Raw genomic sequence first — 13,772 nt, 5'->3', positions numbered from 1 at the left:
CTCTCTTTGTATTATCTAAAATAAAAACCTCAAATTTGCTATAACAAATATTACTAAAATAAGGCTTTCAAGAATCTAATCAGGATCTAAGGCAGATAGTAGCCAAACCATCTCTAAGAGGTAATTCTCCTGGACTAAAATGTTGGTAATTCTTTAGGCAGACAAAGTATATCAGTAATTATGGACTCTAAAACTCACCTAAGAGGGAATAAATCTGTTTATCATGTTGGTCAAAATCTGGGAGTCAGACTCGTTGAGCCAGTGTTGTACAGACATGATCATCGGGCCGAGCTTTTTGGGCCAATTAGGCTTAAAATATTTGTTCATGGCCTGATATACCAATCACTCGGACCAGGCCGAGTTCGGGCTGAGCTAGAATAGTCTAGCTACTGCCCGTCGGCCCATAAAAGATCGGGCTAGTCGATCGGGGCAGGCTAGCCCGACCCACCAATCATTCAACCCAATCCACATTTTAGCTATTTTTAGAATTTTTTTTTGCTATTAGCTTATTTAAAAAAATATTTATGTTCCTCTATTTAAAAATAATAATCATAAATTAACAAAATTTAAATATGAGCTTAAAAAAATGGTACAGTATTAAAATTTTAGTTGGTTTTTACTGTAGCATAACGGATAAATACTATAGCAGAACGAGCAAGCCTAGTTACGAACCAAACGGGCGTGCTTCCGGGCCGGGTCGGGTGGGCAAATGGGCTAACCTATGCCGCCTATGGATAGTTCGGGCTCGGGCCGAGACGGGCCTAAACCGAGTTCGGGCTAGGCACAAGCAGGTTAGGCCGTTTGATCGCGTCTAGTGTTGTATCTTTAAAATCTTTCATCCTTTAGTCTTTCTAACCGCACACACTTTTTGTCCTGCCAAATGTGAATTGCTGAAATAGACTCTATGAGAGATATTGTGTTTATAGTTTGCCAAAGTCTGCACTGCTTCTTGGAGGTTTACTTCTTCTAAGGTTTATAATATCCTCATGAAGAGAGTTCATTCAAATTTTACTTTGGCATATGGAAACTCCCTGTGCCTTCAAAGGTGAAAATATTTCTTTGGCTGGCGAGCTGCAAACAAAGAGACTTCAAGCTGCAAACAAAGAGACTTCACATTAAAGACTCACTCAGGGGGTATGGGCATGAATATTGAAACACAACTGGAGGGCTTTGTGGTGACCATGAAGAATCCCCACCTTTCATCTATTTCTCATGGTGTCGCTTTGCTCTTCAAATCTTTCAATTCTTCTTCTACTCGAGATTGAAGATTCCATTTAGTATTCCAACTTGTAAGGAGTATTGGGATCTAATGGCGCAAAGAGAATATCAGTGGAAGAACGAGGAAATCTATTAATTTTTCTTCTGTAATAATATATTTTTATTTAGTTTCTTGTAACATTTTAACCGCCTCAAATATCTAATATTTCTTGCACAGTGCCTCTATTTTTTTTTCTTTTCTTGATCGAAAGTTTTTAAGCGCAATATCAATTCATTAACATTCACTAATTATAATAAGCTAGTCTGATACATACCACGGGGCTAAAGATTTCACCTAATAAAATTTCGTATGGCACCTCAATATATCAAGTGCTCTTTGAGATCCTCTCGATATTACGCCCTATTTTAAAAGCATCTAACTATTCAATAAAATCGACCACAATACTATTAAGTAAATGTCACTTAACAAAATTATTTTAAGAGTACTCCGTACGTGAGAGACCTGACATAATTGAGTCCAAGCATAATCATACCCTCAAACAAAATACTAAGACTACTAAGTCTTTGCCTAAACTTAATGCCTCCATCACTCCATGCCAACCTCAAAGATTCACAAACCCAAATCCCACGCTAAAATATATTAATTTAAAAAACCTTGCCAATCAAAAAGTGACTGACGTAAAGTGCATTTTACATCCATCCATCCATACTGGTGAGGATATGTACCAACTTAACAAATATCTAGGGAGACCATGGAATAAGTATGTACGATACACACTATTGCGATTCTTCACGCCTTGTCCTTTTTCTCTGATTTCAGTCCAATCACTTTCCACTCAGACTTCCATGACTTCAAAACAATGTGACCCGAAACTTTGTTCTCATTTCCGCACCGGTTTCCACTTAAGACTTTTAATTGACTACGTACAGGACTAGTTGCTGCACTACAAATAGTAGCAATTATTTCCAAACATCTCACCGTGCAAATGGAATCTTCCTCTCTCCTTCTCTCTCTCCTTTCTCTTCTCCTCCTCTTTCCTTCTCCGGGATTATTAGCATCAATTTCTCTCGCTACATCCGAATCCGAAGCCGATGCCCTCCTCCATTGGAAGTCCACCCTCCTACCCCCTCTACCCCTTGCCCTCCTCTCCTGGAACTCCACCACCTCTCCCTGCTCATGGCATGGAATCACATGCAATATCGGCTCCCACGTATCCAACCTGAGCCTCCCGAGAGCCGGCCTCGTCGGCACGCTCGCTGCCCTCGACTTCTCGGCCCTCCCCTCCCTCTCCGTCCTCGGCCTCCGCCACAACTTCCTCTCCGGGGCCATCCCCCCGTCGATCACCAATCTCTCGACACTCTCCTCCCTCGACCTCTCCCACAACCACCTATCCGGCGAGCTCCCGCCCTCCCTCGCCGCCCTCTCACGCCTATCAGAGCTAGACCTCTCCGGTAATAAGCTCACCGGGGGGATCTCTCCAGTGATGTTATCCAACTGGACTAAGCTCACCTCCCTCCATCTCCACGAAAACCGGCTCACTGGAACTATTCCGGCCGAAATCGGGAAACTATCCAGACTCCGCGTCCTTCGCCTCTTCTATAATAGCCTAACTGGCTCGATACCGGAAGAGCTCGGGGAGCTCACCAGGCTAGCGGTGCTAGATCTTTCGGGGAACCACCTCGATGGTGTCATCCCCCGCTCCCTTGGTAATCTCACCGCCATCACTAATCTCTTGCTCTACAGAAATCGGATCTCGGGTTCTATTCCTCATGAGCTAGGGCGACTTAGCTCCATGAAGGTCCTTTTTTTCGCCACAAACAACCTCACAGGTCCAGTTCCTGCATCATTTGGCAATCTTAGCCAGATGATCGTCCTAAACTTGGGCTCGAACAATCTCTCAGGTCCCATTCCTCAAGATATAGGGTTGCTTGATAACCTGATTGATCTCTCTCTCTACAAAAACTATCTCACTGGCCTTATACCTTCAAGCCTAGCTAACTTGACCCAGATCGAGATGATCCTCCTAGACTACAATTATCTCACTGGACCCATCCCAATTGAGCTAGGGGATTTGGGGAACCTAGTGGAGTTGGTGCTCTCCGGCAATTCCCTGGCTGGTCCCATTCCATCTAGGTTAGGTAACCTGGCTCAGCTGCAAATTTTGTACCTTAGTTTGAATCACTTGTCTGGCTCCATTCCCACTAGTCTAGGAAACTTGAGCATGCTCGAGTCGTTGTCTTTCTACAACAACCATCTCTCTGGATCCATTCCTCCTGAGATGGGAAATCTTGTAAATCTCCACGATTTTATCATTTCCGTCAACCAGATCTCCGGCGCGATCCCGCCGTCGTTCGGCAATCTGATTTCCCTGACGGACCTCGAGGTTTACAGTAACCGACTATCCGGCCCTTTGCCGCCCGAATTAGACAACCTAACGAACTTTGTGTCGCTACAACTGAGTGAGAATAATTTCTCAGGTGTTCTGCCTCCAAATGTATGCAGAGGAGGAGCTCTTCGCTGGATCTCGGTGAATAACAACCAGTTCGACGGTCCGGCGCCGCCGAGCCTGAAGAATTGTACTAGCTTAGAGAGGGTCAGGCTAGAATATAACCAGATCTCCGGGGATATCTCCTCAGTATTTGGAGTGTATCCTAATCTATATTACATTGAACTAAGCTACAATAGATTCTACGGCGAGCTATCGGAGAATTGGGGCCGATGTCGCAATCTGACATCTCTTCTCTTGGCGGGGAACATGATCGGCGGTGGAATACCGCCCGAGATCGGGGACTTACCGATGTTGGCGTCGCTCGACATCTCTTCGAATCATCTAATAGGAGAAATACCAAGAAAACTAGGTTCTCTAGCTTCTCTCCTTGAATTAAACCTAAGCAGCAACCAACTCTCTGCCCAAATACCTTCTGAGATTGGAGATCTAGACAGCCTAACTACTCTTGATTTGTCAAGTAACAAGTTAAGTGGAGTGGTTCCTAAAGAACTTAGCAAATGCACCGGATTGAGACTATTGAACTTGAGTGCAAACGAGTTACATGGAAGCCTTCCAGTTGAGATTGGAGATCTAGTGGCCCTGCAAGATTTGCTTGATCTAAGCTACAATTCACTCACGGGATCCATTCCACCACAAATTTGCAGGTTAAGTATGCTGCAAAACGTAAACCTCTCACACAATAACCTAACTGGCTCCATCCCTGCCTCCCTCTCAAACATGATCAGCTTGGTCACCTTCGACTTATCATACAATGAGTTAGAAGGTTCACTCCCCGCAACGCGATTCTTTTCGCAAGCGCCGGTTGAATGGTTCGAGCACAACCCTGGCTTGTGTGGTGTTGTTCATGGTCTACCTCAATGCTTGTTGCCTAACAGACCAGTGCATCGCAAGAAAATTCTCCCCATAGTTATACCTATCATATGTGTTACTCTACTATTTATCGCCATCGGAGTTGCCTTCGCGCTCCGTGGGAGATCGAAACCCGCAAAGGATGAAGAAAAGAAGGAGAGTCATGAGACGAATAATTTGTTCTTGGCACTGAAATTTGACGGCAAGGACATCTACGAGAAAATTATTGATGCCACTGAGAACTTTGATGACAAGTACTGCATCGGAGTAGGAAGCTATGGTAGTGTCTACAAAGCACAGCTAAGAACAGACCAAGTAGTAGCCATCAAGAAGCTCCACTCACCAGAAGGAGAGCTCGTCGACGACCGGGGATTCGCGAACGAGATCAACGCGTTAACCGAACTAAAACATCGAAACATCGTCAAGCTGCACGGGTTCTGCTCTCATGCTCATGTTAGATTCCTCATCTATGAGTACATTGAGAGAGGAAACCTATCAGATGTGCTAACAAGTGAAGAAGGAGCTAGTGAGTTGGAGTGGAGCAAGAGAGTGAGTATTGTGAAAGATGTGGCTAGTGCTCTGTGTTACATGCACCATGACTGTGATCCGCCGATTGTGCATAGAGATGTAAAGGGGAAGAACATACTGTTGGACATGGAGATGAAGGCATACGTTGCCGACTTCGGCGTGGCGAGAAGTTTGAAGCCGGATTCATCGCACTGGAGCTCGGTTGCAGGCACATTTGGGTACATGGCTCCAGGTATATATATAATAAGCTAACACATTTGGTTTTGATTTGGAATCTTTTTCATCATCATAGTTCCTATACTTCAGCCTAATTCCCCTTTTTATGCATGGCCGAACAGAGCTTTCTTACATGGCGAAGGTAACAGAAAAGTGCGATGTATACAGTTTCGGCATTGTAATACTTGAAGTGATTCATGGAAGCCATCCAGGTGAATTCCTCTCCATGCTGTCATCTGCAGATGGAGAAGTAATCCTAAACGACTTCTTGGATAGCAGAATCCGACCTCCAACTCCTCAGGAAGCAAATGAGGTGGAATTATTGGCTGAGGTTGCACTGGAATGCGTGCATTCGAACCCACAAGCTCGACCAACAATGCAAGGGGTAATTAAACTGCTGGGCTCAACCAAGACTCAAAACTTCTCCAGGAGCTCTTAATGGATGGATCTGTGTGGATAGGTCACAACTCACAATTTTCATCACTTTGGTTATGAGAAGAGGAAAAATCGACGATAGAAAAATGATCCTTTTCTTTTCATCTATGTAATAATTATTTCTTTCATAATATAAATATTTGAACCCCCCACCCCCAAAAAAATTATTGACACATAATGTTAAATCGGAAATGGCCAAATTAATTATAGTATTACCATATTCTTATCGACGGATAAAAGGGGAAAGATTATAACTGTTTAGTTCAAAATTTTCATTTCTAAGTGACAAACATTATAGGATACTAAAAAGCAAATATAGTTTTGATCTAATTGGATATTGCCCGAACATAAAAATAGTCCAAGAAACTTCTTTTTAATGGAAGAAGTCACAAAGAGTAGGTCACTAGTGTCTAAGCACTGTGCAAAAATTACTTTCTTTTTTTATATTATTTATTTTATGATTAACTTGAAAGTGGTGGTCCAACTTACGAGTTACGAATCACCTGCAAGTTGCAACAGTTAATCTAATAAAAAATCATTTGCAAGTTGCAACAATAAACCGAACCGGGGTCCGGTCCGAACCGAACCGGTCGATTCGATCTCCTTTCTTGTCTCACAAGAATGGTCAAATGGGTCGGATTACGTGGTGGCAAACCGGTCCACATCTCTGCCGGTCTTACCGTTGCGTTCACTTAAAACCCTAAACCCTAGTAGAGACTTCTAGAGACTGCTCCTTTCTTCTCTATATCCCCCCACCTCCTTTCTCCTCTCGCCTTCCATTTCAAGCTCTCGCCTTTGGTCGCTCTCCTCAAACCCTAGCTTCCTTATTTGATCACTCCTCTCCTCCATTTTCCCTTTCTCCATCCTTTAGGGATTTAATTCCTCTCTCGACTATGTATCGCGCCGCGGCTAGCCTCGCATCCAAAGCTCGGTAAGGAGGCGTTTCGTTGTTTCTTCCCTTCTTTGGGATGCGTTAATTTAGGATTTGGGGTTCTAGCATCAAAGTTTGCTTCTTTTTGTTGTGGGTTGTGCTGATCTTTGTTTGCTCTTTGTAGGATTGCTGGGAGCAGCAGTCGACAGGTGAAGACTCTGTTTTTTTCCTCCTTTTGTTATGTTTCTTCCGCTAGTTCTGCAGTGTTGATTTAACTTCTAGAATGATTGAAATAGAGAAGAAAAATATTTTTATAGCTTTATTTTGTAGTCAGTGTTAGCATGTAAAACATACTGTTTGAATCGGTTGGTTGGATGCTCTTTACTGACTATTTGATGAGGATGTCTATCATTGTCTCATAGATAAATGCTCTTCTTTTATGCGCTTGGATTATCTTAAACCTGTTATCTTCAGACATTTGCTTATATAAGTTGCTACAGGTTGGAAGTAGGCTGGGTTGGAGCAGAAACTATGCAGCCAAGGACATCAAGTTTGGAGTCGACGCTCGTGCATTGATGCTTAAAGGAGTGGAGGAGTTAGCTGATGCTGTCAAAGTCACTATGGGGCCTAAGGTATGATCTATACTTCCTTATGCAGTTTATGTTTGTTGTGGGTGTTTAATATCTGGGAGGGCTTTCCATAGCCTAGTGCTTGTATCTTTTATTCTTGCTGGCTGCCATTCTGGGTGTACAATAGTCTAGTCTGTACTCTTAAGTAAACTTGTTGGTGTGAATTCTATAAGTCAACATGCCCTGTTGCAATGGCTTCTCTGGATCAAGAAGTATGCATACAGCATGCAGTTGTTACATTAACTTTTTGTTAATACTTTCGTTTTCATACTTAAGAAACAGGTTTCTTGTGGCAATATCCACCTTGTCTTCCAGATAAAGAAAAGTAGTTTCCCATGATAATGAACAAATGTCATCTGATATCTGAATTTTTTTTCATGATGGTGCTTATTGTTTGCATCCTGATAGCCTCTCCACTCGTCTGAGTATAACTGTATAAGAAACTTCTCATGTTCATTCTGTATCACTGATGCTCTCTTTCCTAGTTAATTGGTTATTAAACTGATGTTAATCAATTTTTGGAGCACAGGGGCGAACTGTTGTTTTAGAGCAAAGCTATGGTGCGCCTAAAGTTACAAAGGATGGAGTGACTGTTGCAAAGAGCATTGAGTTTAAGGACAGAGTTAAAAACATGGGTGCCAGCCTTGTGAAGCAGGTCGCTAATGCTACTAATGATGTTGCTGGTGATGGTAGGTTATCTTCCTACTGAAGTTTCTGCACTGCTTTGTTCTGCTTTTCTTTCTTTGTATTCACAATTTTATCAGTATAAATGATTAAGTTCTGTGCAAGAAATTTGTGTGGTTTCTGTATTTCGGTAAAAAGAAAAATGACTTAATCAAAAGATAAGCTACGGGAGTTTCTCACTCACTTCATGGCAATGAAGCTAGCTTATGCTATTTTCCCCTTCTTTTCTCTTCAGATGGTATATGTATATATTCTTTGTCTTGTACTTCAATGCTGTACGACTTTTTGTCTGTTTGTCATGTTTCATGGTCTGTGGTGGCATACATGTTCTTGATGGAATCATACTTATTCATTTACATTATTAACAGCCTGTCATCTATTCTCATTCTTATTCACTAGTCATATTTCTCTTCTGTCCCTTTTTGAATGATTATTACTACATTACTATCGTTGATCTACATTAGCTTGAAAACAAGCATGAAAATTGAATTGTTATAGTCGAGATGTTTCTTGTATTTCCTCTTTAAAAGATAATGTAATTGTCATATGTTAGCTGCTTTTCTTGCCCGACCCTGTTTTCCTAACTTCTCTAGTGTTGAATATCTTCAGGTACAACATGTGCCACTGTCCTTACAAGAGCGATATTTGCTGAAGGGTGCAAGTCAGTTGCAGCTGGAATGAACGCAATGGATCTAAGACGTGGGATCACCATGGCTGTTGATTCTGTGGTGACCAATTTGAAGAGCAGGACAAGGATGATCAGCACATCAGAGGAGATAGCGCAGGTAGACTTTTGGTTTCAAAAATTGTTGCGACTTGCAGAATTGCCCTTTTATGTGCTTCCCCTTTTCCTTTCTTTTATGGCTTGCATTAATCCTCTACCTTGGTTAGTACTACATTCTTTTCACATGTTTTGTATCTCTTATTTCCTGTTCACTTTGAAAGGTCGGTACAATATCAGCTAATGGAGAGAGAGAAATCGGTGAGCTCATTGCGAAGGCTATGGAGAAAGTGGGTAAAGAGGGAGTAATCACCATTGCGGTAAGTTACAGTTTCTATGTCATTACTATGTCAGTTTCATTCTGAAAGTATGCTAATTATCAGGTGAACTTAGTGTTAGTATTGGTACGTGTCAGTCTGTCTTAACATTCAGGTGGTTATTTAATTTTCTATTTAAAATGCTGTGTATAAGTGTATAACCTGCTCGCCATATGCACTTATCAGCCATGTATATGTAATTGCAAGTGCAATAGCGTACTTATTCATCTAGTATTTCTTTTCTTTCTGGGTTCATACATATGCGATATTTAGGAGTAGATACATACTATGGATTCTGAAAGAAAACCTTATTTTCTTTCTTATGACAATAATTTTCTAACAATGGTTGTACTTTGCCAAGCCTATCAACTTTCATCATGTTATGGATGTAGTAAACTGAAGGAGAAATACTATTTTTTTCAAGCTATCCTTAGTGTGGCAAGCATGATATAAATTTCTTCTATTGCGAGAATGTATCAGTTTGATTCTTATTTCTTTTGTTCTATTAGATTAGTTATTTAAGAGCTGTTATGTACTACCATTCAAGTGTTAGAAGCCATTCACTTCTGAAATTAGGACCTGATACGTACAAATCCATTCTTTGCAGCAGATGTAGTCCTTTGCACTTTCTTTCTTTAATAGTGACATTTTTCTCCCCATATCTTTTCAGGATGGTAATACTCTCTATAATGAGTTGGAAGTTGTTGAAGGAATGAAGCTTGATAGAGGCTACATCTCTCCTTACTTTATCACCAACCAGAAGAACCAGAAATGTGTAAGGAACTGTTTCACACCAAGTTCATGGTTTCTTAATCTGTATAGCTGATATTCTTCCTGCTAAATTCCTGCTATTTGATTCCCTATAGGAGCTGGACGATCCTCTCATTTTGATACACGAGAAGAAGATATCAAGCCTTAATGCAGTGGTTAAAGTATTAGAATTGGCTTTGAAGGTATCCATCTACTTTTCCTCACCCCTAATAGGAGTAAAGTGGCACAAAATATTGGTGTTAAATAACTGAATTTTCTAATGTTTGTTCAGAAACAAAGGCCTCTACTCATTGTTGCTGAAGACGTAGAAAGTGATGCACTGGCAACTCTCATTCTTAATAAACTTCGTGCTGGCATCAAGGTTTTACTTCTAGCTTCAAACAACAGGGATCTTGAATTCTTTTCTGAACATTATTTTAGACAAATTTTCCATGCTAAATAATAAGTTTTATATAGGTTTGTGCCATCAAAGCTCCGGGTTTTGGCGAGAACAGAAAGGCCAATTTGCAGGACCTTGCCATTCTCACTGGAGGAGAAGTGTGTCTCTTTATGCTCTTCTTTCCATTTCCATTCTCTTTTGCATCTACTGACCATTAGTTTCTTGTAATTTAGCTCATAACTGAAGAACTTGGCATGAACCTTGAGAAAGTTGAACCTCACATGTTTGGCACATGCAAAAAGGTAAGATTTTATCGGCAGAAGTATTCTGTCTATCTTATTATGTTATATTAACATAATGTGATTGTTTATGTACTCTGTTTAGGCTAGTTGTACTTGATGTACCTCCATAGATCTTAACTTTATCCTTAATCTTGCACCTTCCAGTTTAATATGCTAATTTACTTATTTTTGGAATCCTCTCTTTGTGCTCCTCTCTCTCTCTCTCTCTGACCCTGGAAGGTTTTGATGATCTTGATCATTTTAAGGATTTAACCATATAATTTGCAATTACTACAGGTGACAATATCAAAAGATGACACTGTTATTCTTGATGGGGCTGGAGACAAGAAGTCCATTGAGGAGAGATGCGAGCAGGTTTACGTTCATCTTAATGATCAAACTCCATTTAGTACTTCATGACCCTTCATGCTGGGGTCATTGTCTAACTTGAACCTTTAATATATGATATTGCAACAGCTGAGATCTGCAATTGAGTTGAGCACTTCTGACTATGACAAAGAGAAACAGCAGGAAAGATTGGCAAAGCTTTCTGGAGGTGTTGCAGTCCTAAAGGTTCTCTTATTTAGCCTTAGTTACTCTAATTCCTTTCCTAAATAATGCCACTGAATACATGCCATTTTATTCGAGCTAACTTCACGAAGGACTCGAAATGGTTAATTTGTAATATATGTTGACATGCAAGAAATATGCTTATTTTTGTTGCTCTAATTTTCTATCTAGTATGGCTACACCTGAAAATTTCAATGCAGTATTATTGGAGATCCATCCATATGTTTATTCAGTATGGGTTTCTTTAGTGTAAGAAGTATTAAGGTTGTACCTTCCTGCCAGTAGGAATCTAAGCTGTAGTTGTTGGAGATAGGTGAATATACAAATGAATCACTAATTTATTTCTTTTTATTGAGTCTACAATTATTTGCAGGCTTTGACTCTATTCTTGTTTATTAAAAAGGCTTTAGGTATTACATGGTACAGTATTATCAGTGCTTTCTAAATCTCATCGATTGTTACTATGCATTAGGACACTATAGTGAAAAAAAGGGTGAACTTTTATAGTGCCAAAATATGCTAATAACTGAACTGAAGTAAAACATTTAGAAAGTGTCGTTTGCAGTATGTTTATCTGACTGGAGATCTTTTCTTCAGTTCCATTGTAAAAGCTAGATTTACTTTTTGTATTTGCTACTTTGACTTATCCTCAAAATCCACTATATGCTGTTGTGTATATGTAGATCGGAGGAGCGAGTGAAGCTGAAGTTGGTGAGAAGAAGGATAGGGTGACTGATGCTTTAAATGCTACCAAAGCTGCCGTGGAAGAGGGTATCGTGCCAGGTAGTCATCATACCATGTTACTATTATATGCTCTTTTCTTGTTTTTGTCTCTTGACAAAGCGAGATGCTTTTCTATAAAGGTGGCGGTGTTGCCCTCCTCTATGCATCAAAGGAGTTGGAGAAACTGCAGACAGCCAACTTTGATCAGAAGATTGGTGTCCAAATAATTCAAAATGCTTTGAAGGTTGGAAAATGCTTTGATTAGAAGATTTATAAACTTATCACTTCAAATGTATTGCTATTAGTTGTTTATTCGTGGGATTGAGAAAGTTTACATATCATTTTGCAGACCCCAGTGCACACGATTGCTGCTAATGCAGGAGTCGAAGGCGCAGTGGTTGTTGGCAAGCTTTTGGAGCAGGACAATCCTGATCTTGGGTATGATGCTGCTAAAGGTTAGGTCTTGCAACACTTCATTTCATACTAATGAATTAAATTTCCCTTTTGTTATTTTAGCTGTTATTTACATAAATTTTCATGGATTTTGTTATTCAGGTGAATACGTGGACATGGTCAAGGCAGGTATCATTGACCCGTTGAAGGTGATCAGAACTGCGTTGGTCGATGCTGCTAGGTAATTTTCTCAATATGCCATTTGGTGATTTATGATATTATGATTATCTGAGTGGATAATTCAGCAGCTATTTCTGTTTCTTGCTTGATTTTTTAATAATTTATATTTTGACCAATTGTGGGAAAACAACAAAATCAATTTTAGGCAGAAGTATAAATTGTGTTCTTTCATGAGCCAACCGCTCCATTAGTATTTATTTGTCTGCCCTGCAATCCAAAATGACTTGCATTCTAACCCTAGTGCACATGAGAAAACCCTGTCAGTACTACATTTAATGCATTCAACAGCGCAATTATCGGTAGTTAAACATTATTACATGTGGACACTATATGCCAGATTATAATAATGTAACAGCTTCTGTTTACCTTTTCCTTGATTTTTCCTCTGTTATTGTATCAGAAATTATTCAAGCCCACCCGCATATGTTACATCTGGTGATTTCTTCTGAATTTTCTGTTTGTTATACTGCAGTGTTTCATCACTGATGACCACCACTGAGGCGGTTGTTGTTGAACTCCCTAAAGAAGAGAAGGACACCCCTGCTATGGGCGGTGGCATGGGTGGAATGGACTACTAAATTTCTTCCAAATTCCACAAGTGACTCAAAATCATGTAGATTTAGGATCTTGAGGCTGAGATAAATTCATCATTTGGTGAGACCTCACCAGAGAAGATAAAACTGTAATGGAATTTTGTTTTCTGCTGTCAGAAATGCATGGTTGGAAACACCATTATTTTCCTCTGCTGAGAAACGAAGCAGGCTTTTGAATATATGAGAAGTTTTCTTGGAATCTTTGGACTATCTTTATCCTGCTTCTGATTATTAGAGCTTGTGGTGTAGAAATATTAATTTTCTTGTTAATTTCATCTTTGATTTTTGGGAATTGGCTGTCGTGTTTAGGATTAGATCGTTACTTGTGGAATAAGATCATTTATTTTGGGGAATTGGCATTTATATTTAGGATTAGATCGATTGTGGAATAAGATCAATTTTATAAGTATTTTAATTTTTATTATTAGAAAAAGAGTACTATCTATTATATTATTTAAGTTAATATTAATATAAAAAGAATAATTATGTTTGATATGATATAACTTTAATGTTAAAGTAATAAGAATAATGTAAATTTGTAATATTTTAAATTAAATGATAAAATAGTTTTGACTGAATGTAACATAGTAGCAAGTGGTGTCTAATTTAGGAGTAAAATAGTAATTATCAGTTATTATTAAATTAATTTGTAAAAAATGTATATAATAAGAGGAGATAAAATAATTTAATATTGATCACAAAACGATGACTTAATGATTGTCTCATAGATCATGGAGAGATTAGTCCGATCCAAAGAAACAAACAGAAGGGATCCAAAATAAAAATAAAAAAGAAAAAAAAAAGAAAAAGAAACCTAGCTGCATCCTAGGAGCATCATAGGAGA

The 13,772-nt window shown here is 39.6% G+C and overlaps 2 protein-coding genes across 2 annotated transcripts; both read left to right on the top strand.

The window, feature by feature from the left end:
- The first annotated feature begins 2,201 nt into the window (after positions 1-2,201).
- On the top strand, positions 2,202-5,960 carry LOC140794488 (uncharacterized). Its single transcript, XM_073146557.1, has 2 exons — positions 2,202-5,337; positions 5,444-5,960. Exons 1-2 carry the CDS (start codon positions 2,205-2,207, stop codon positions 5,758-5,760), a joined length of 3,450 nt encoding a protein of 1,149 aa, XP_073002658.1. The 5' UTR covers positions 2,202-2,204; the 3' UTR covers positions 5,761-5,960.
- Positions 5,961-6,483: 523 nt separating this feature from the next.
- LOC140794280 (chaperonin CPN60-2, mitochondrial) lies at positions 6,484-13,127 on the top strand. The gene is made up of 18 exons (XM_073146244.1): positions 6,484-6,687; positions 6,812-6,836; positions 7,128-7,259; positions 7,786-7,945; positions 8,550-8,725; positions 8,886-8,981; positions 9,649-9,753; positions 9,845-9,931; positions 10,021-10,110; positions 10,206-10,286; positions 10,362-10,430; positions 10,707-10,784; positions 10,887-10,982; positions 11,663-11,762; positions 11,843-11,946; positions 12,052-12,157; positions 12,258-12,336; positions 12,808-13,127. The coding sequence occupies exons 1-18, from the start codon at positions 6,650-6,652 to the stop codon at positions 12,911-12,913; spliced, it is 1,728 nt and encodes a 575-aa protein (XP_073002345.1). The 5' UTR covers positions 6,484-6,649; the 3' UTR covers positions 12,914-13,127.
- The last annotated feature ends 645 nt before the right edge of the window (positions 13,128-13,772 follow it).

The sequence above is a fragment of the Typha latifolia genome, chromosome 8 (assembly GCF_019914945.1).
Source record: "Typha latifolia isolate L0001 chromosome 8, TyphaL0001v2, whole genome shotgun sequence".
Lineage (NCBI taxonomy): Eukaryota > Viridiplantae > Streptophyta > Magnoliopsida > Poales > Typhaceae > Typha > Typha latifolia.
The sequence above is the reverse complement of the archived record's forward strand: the minus strand, read 5'-3'. Positions and strand labels throughout refer to the sequence as shown.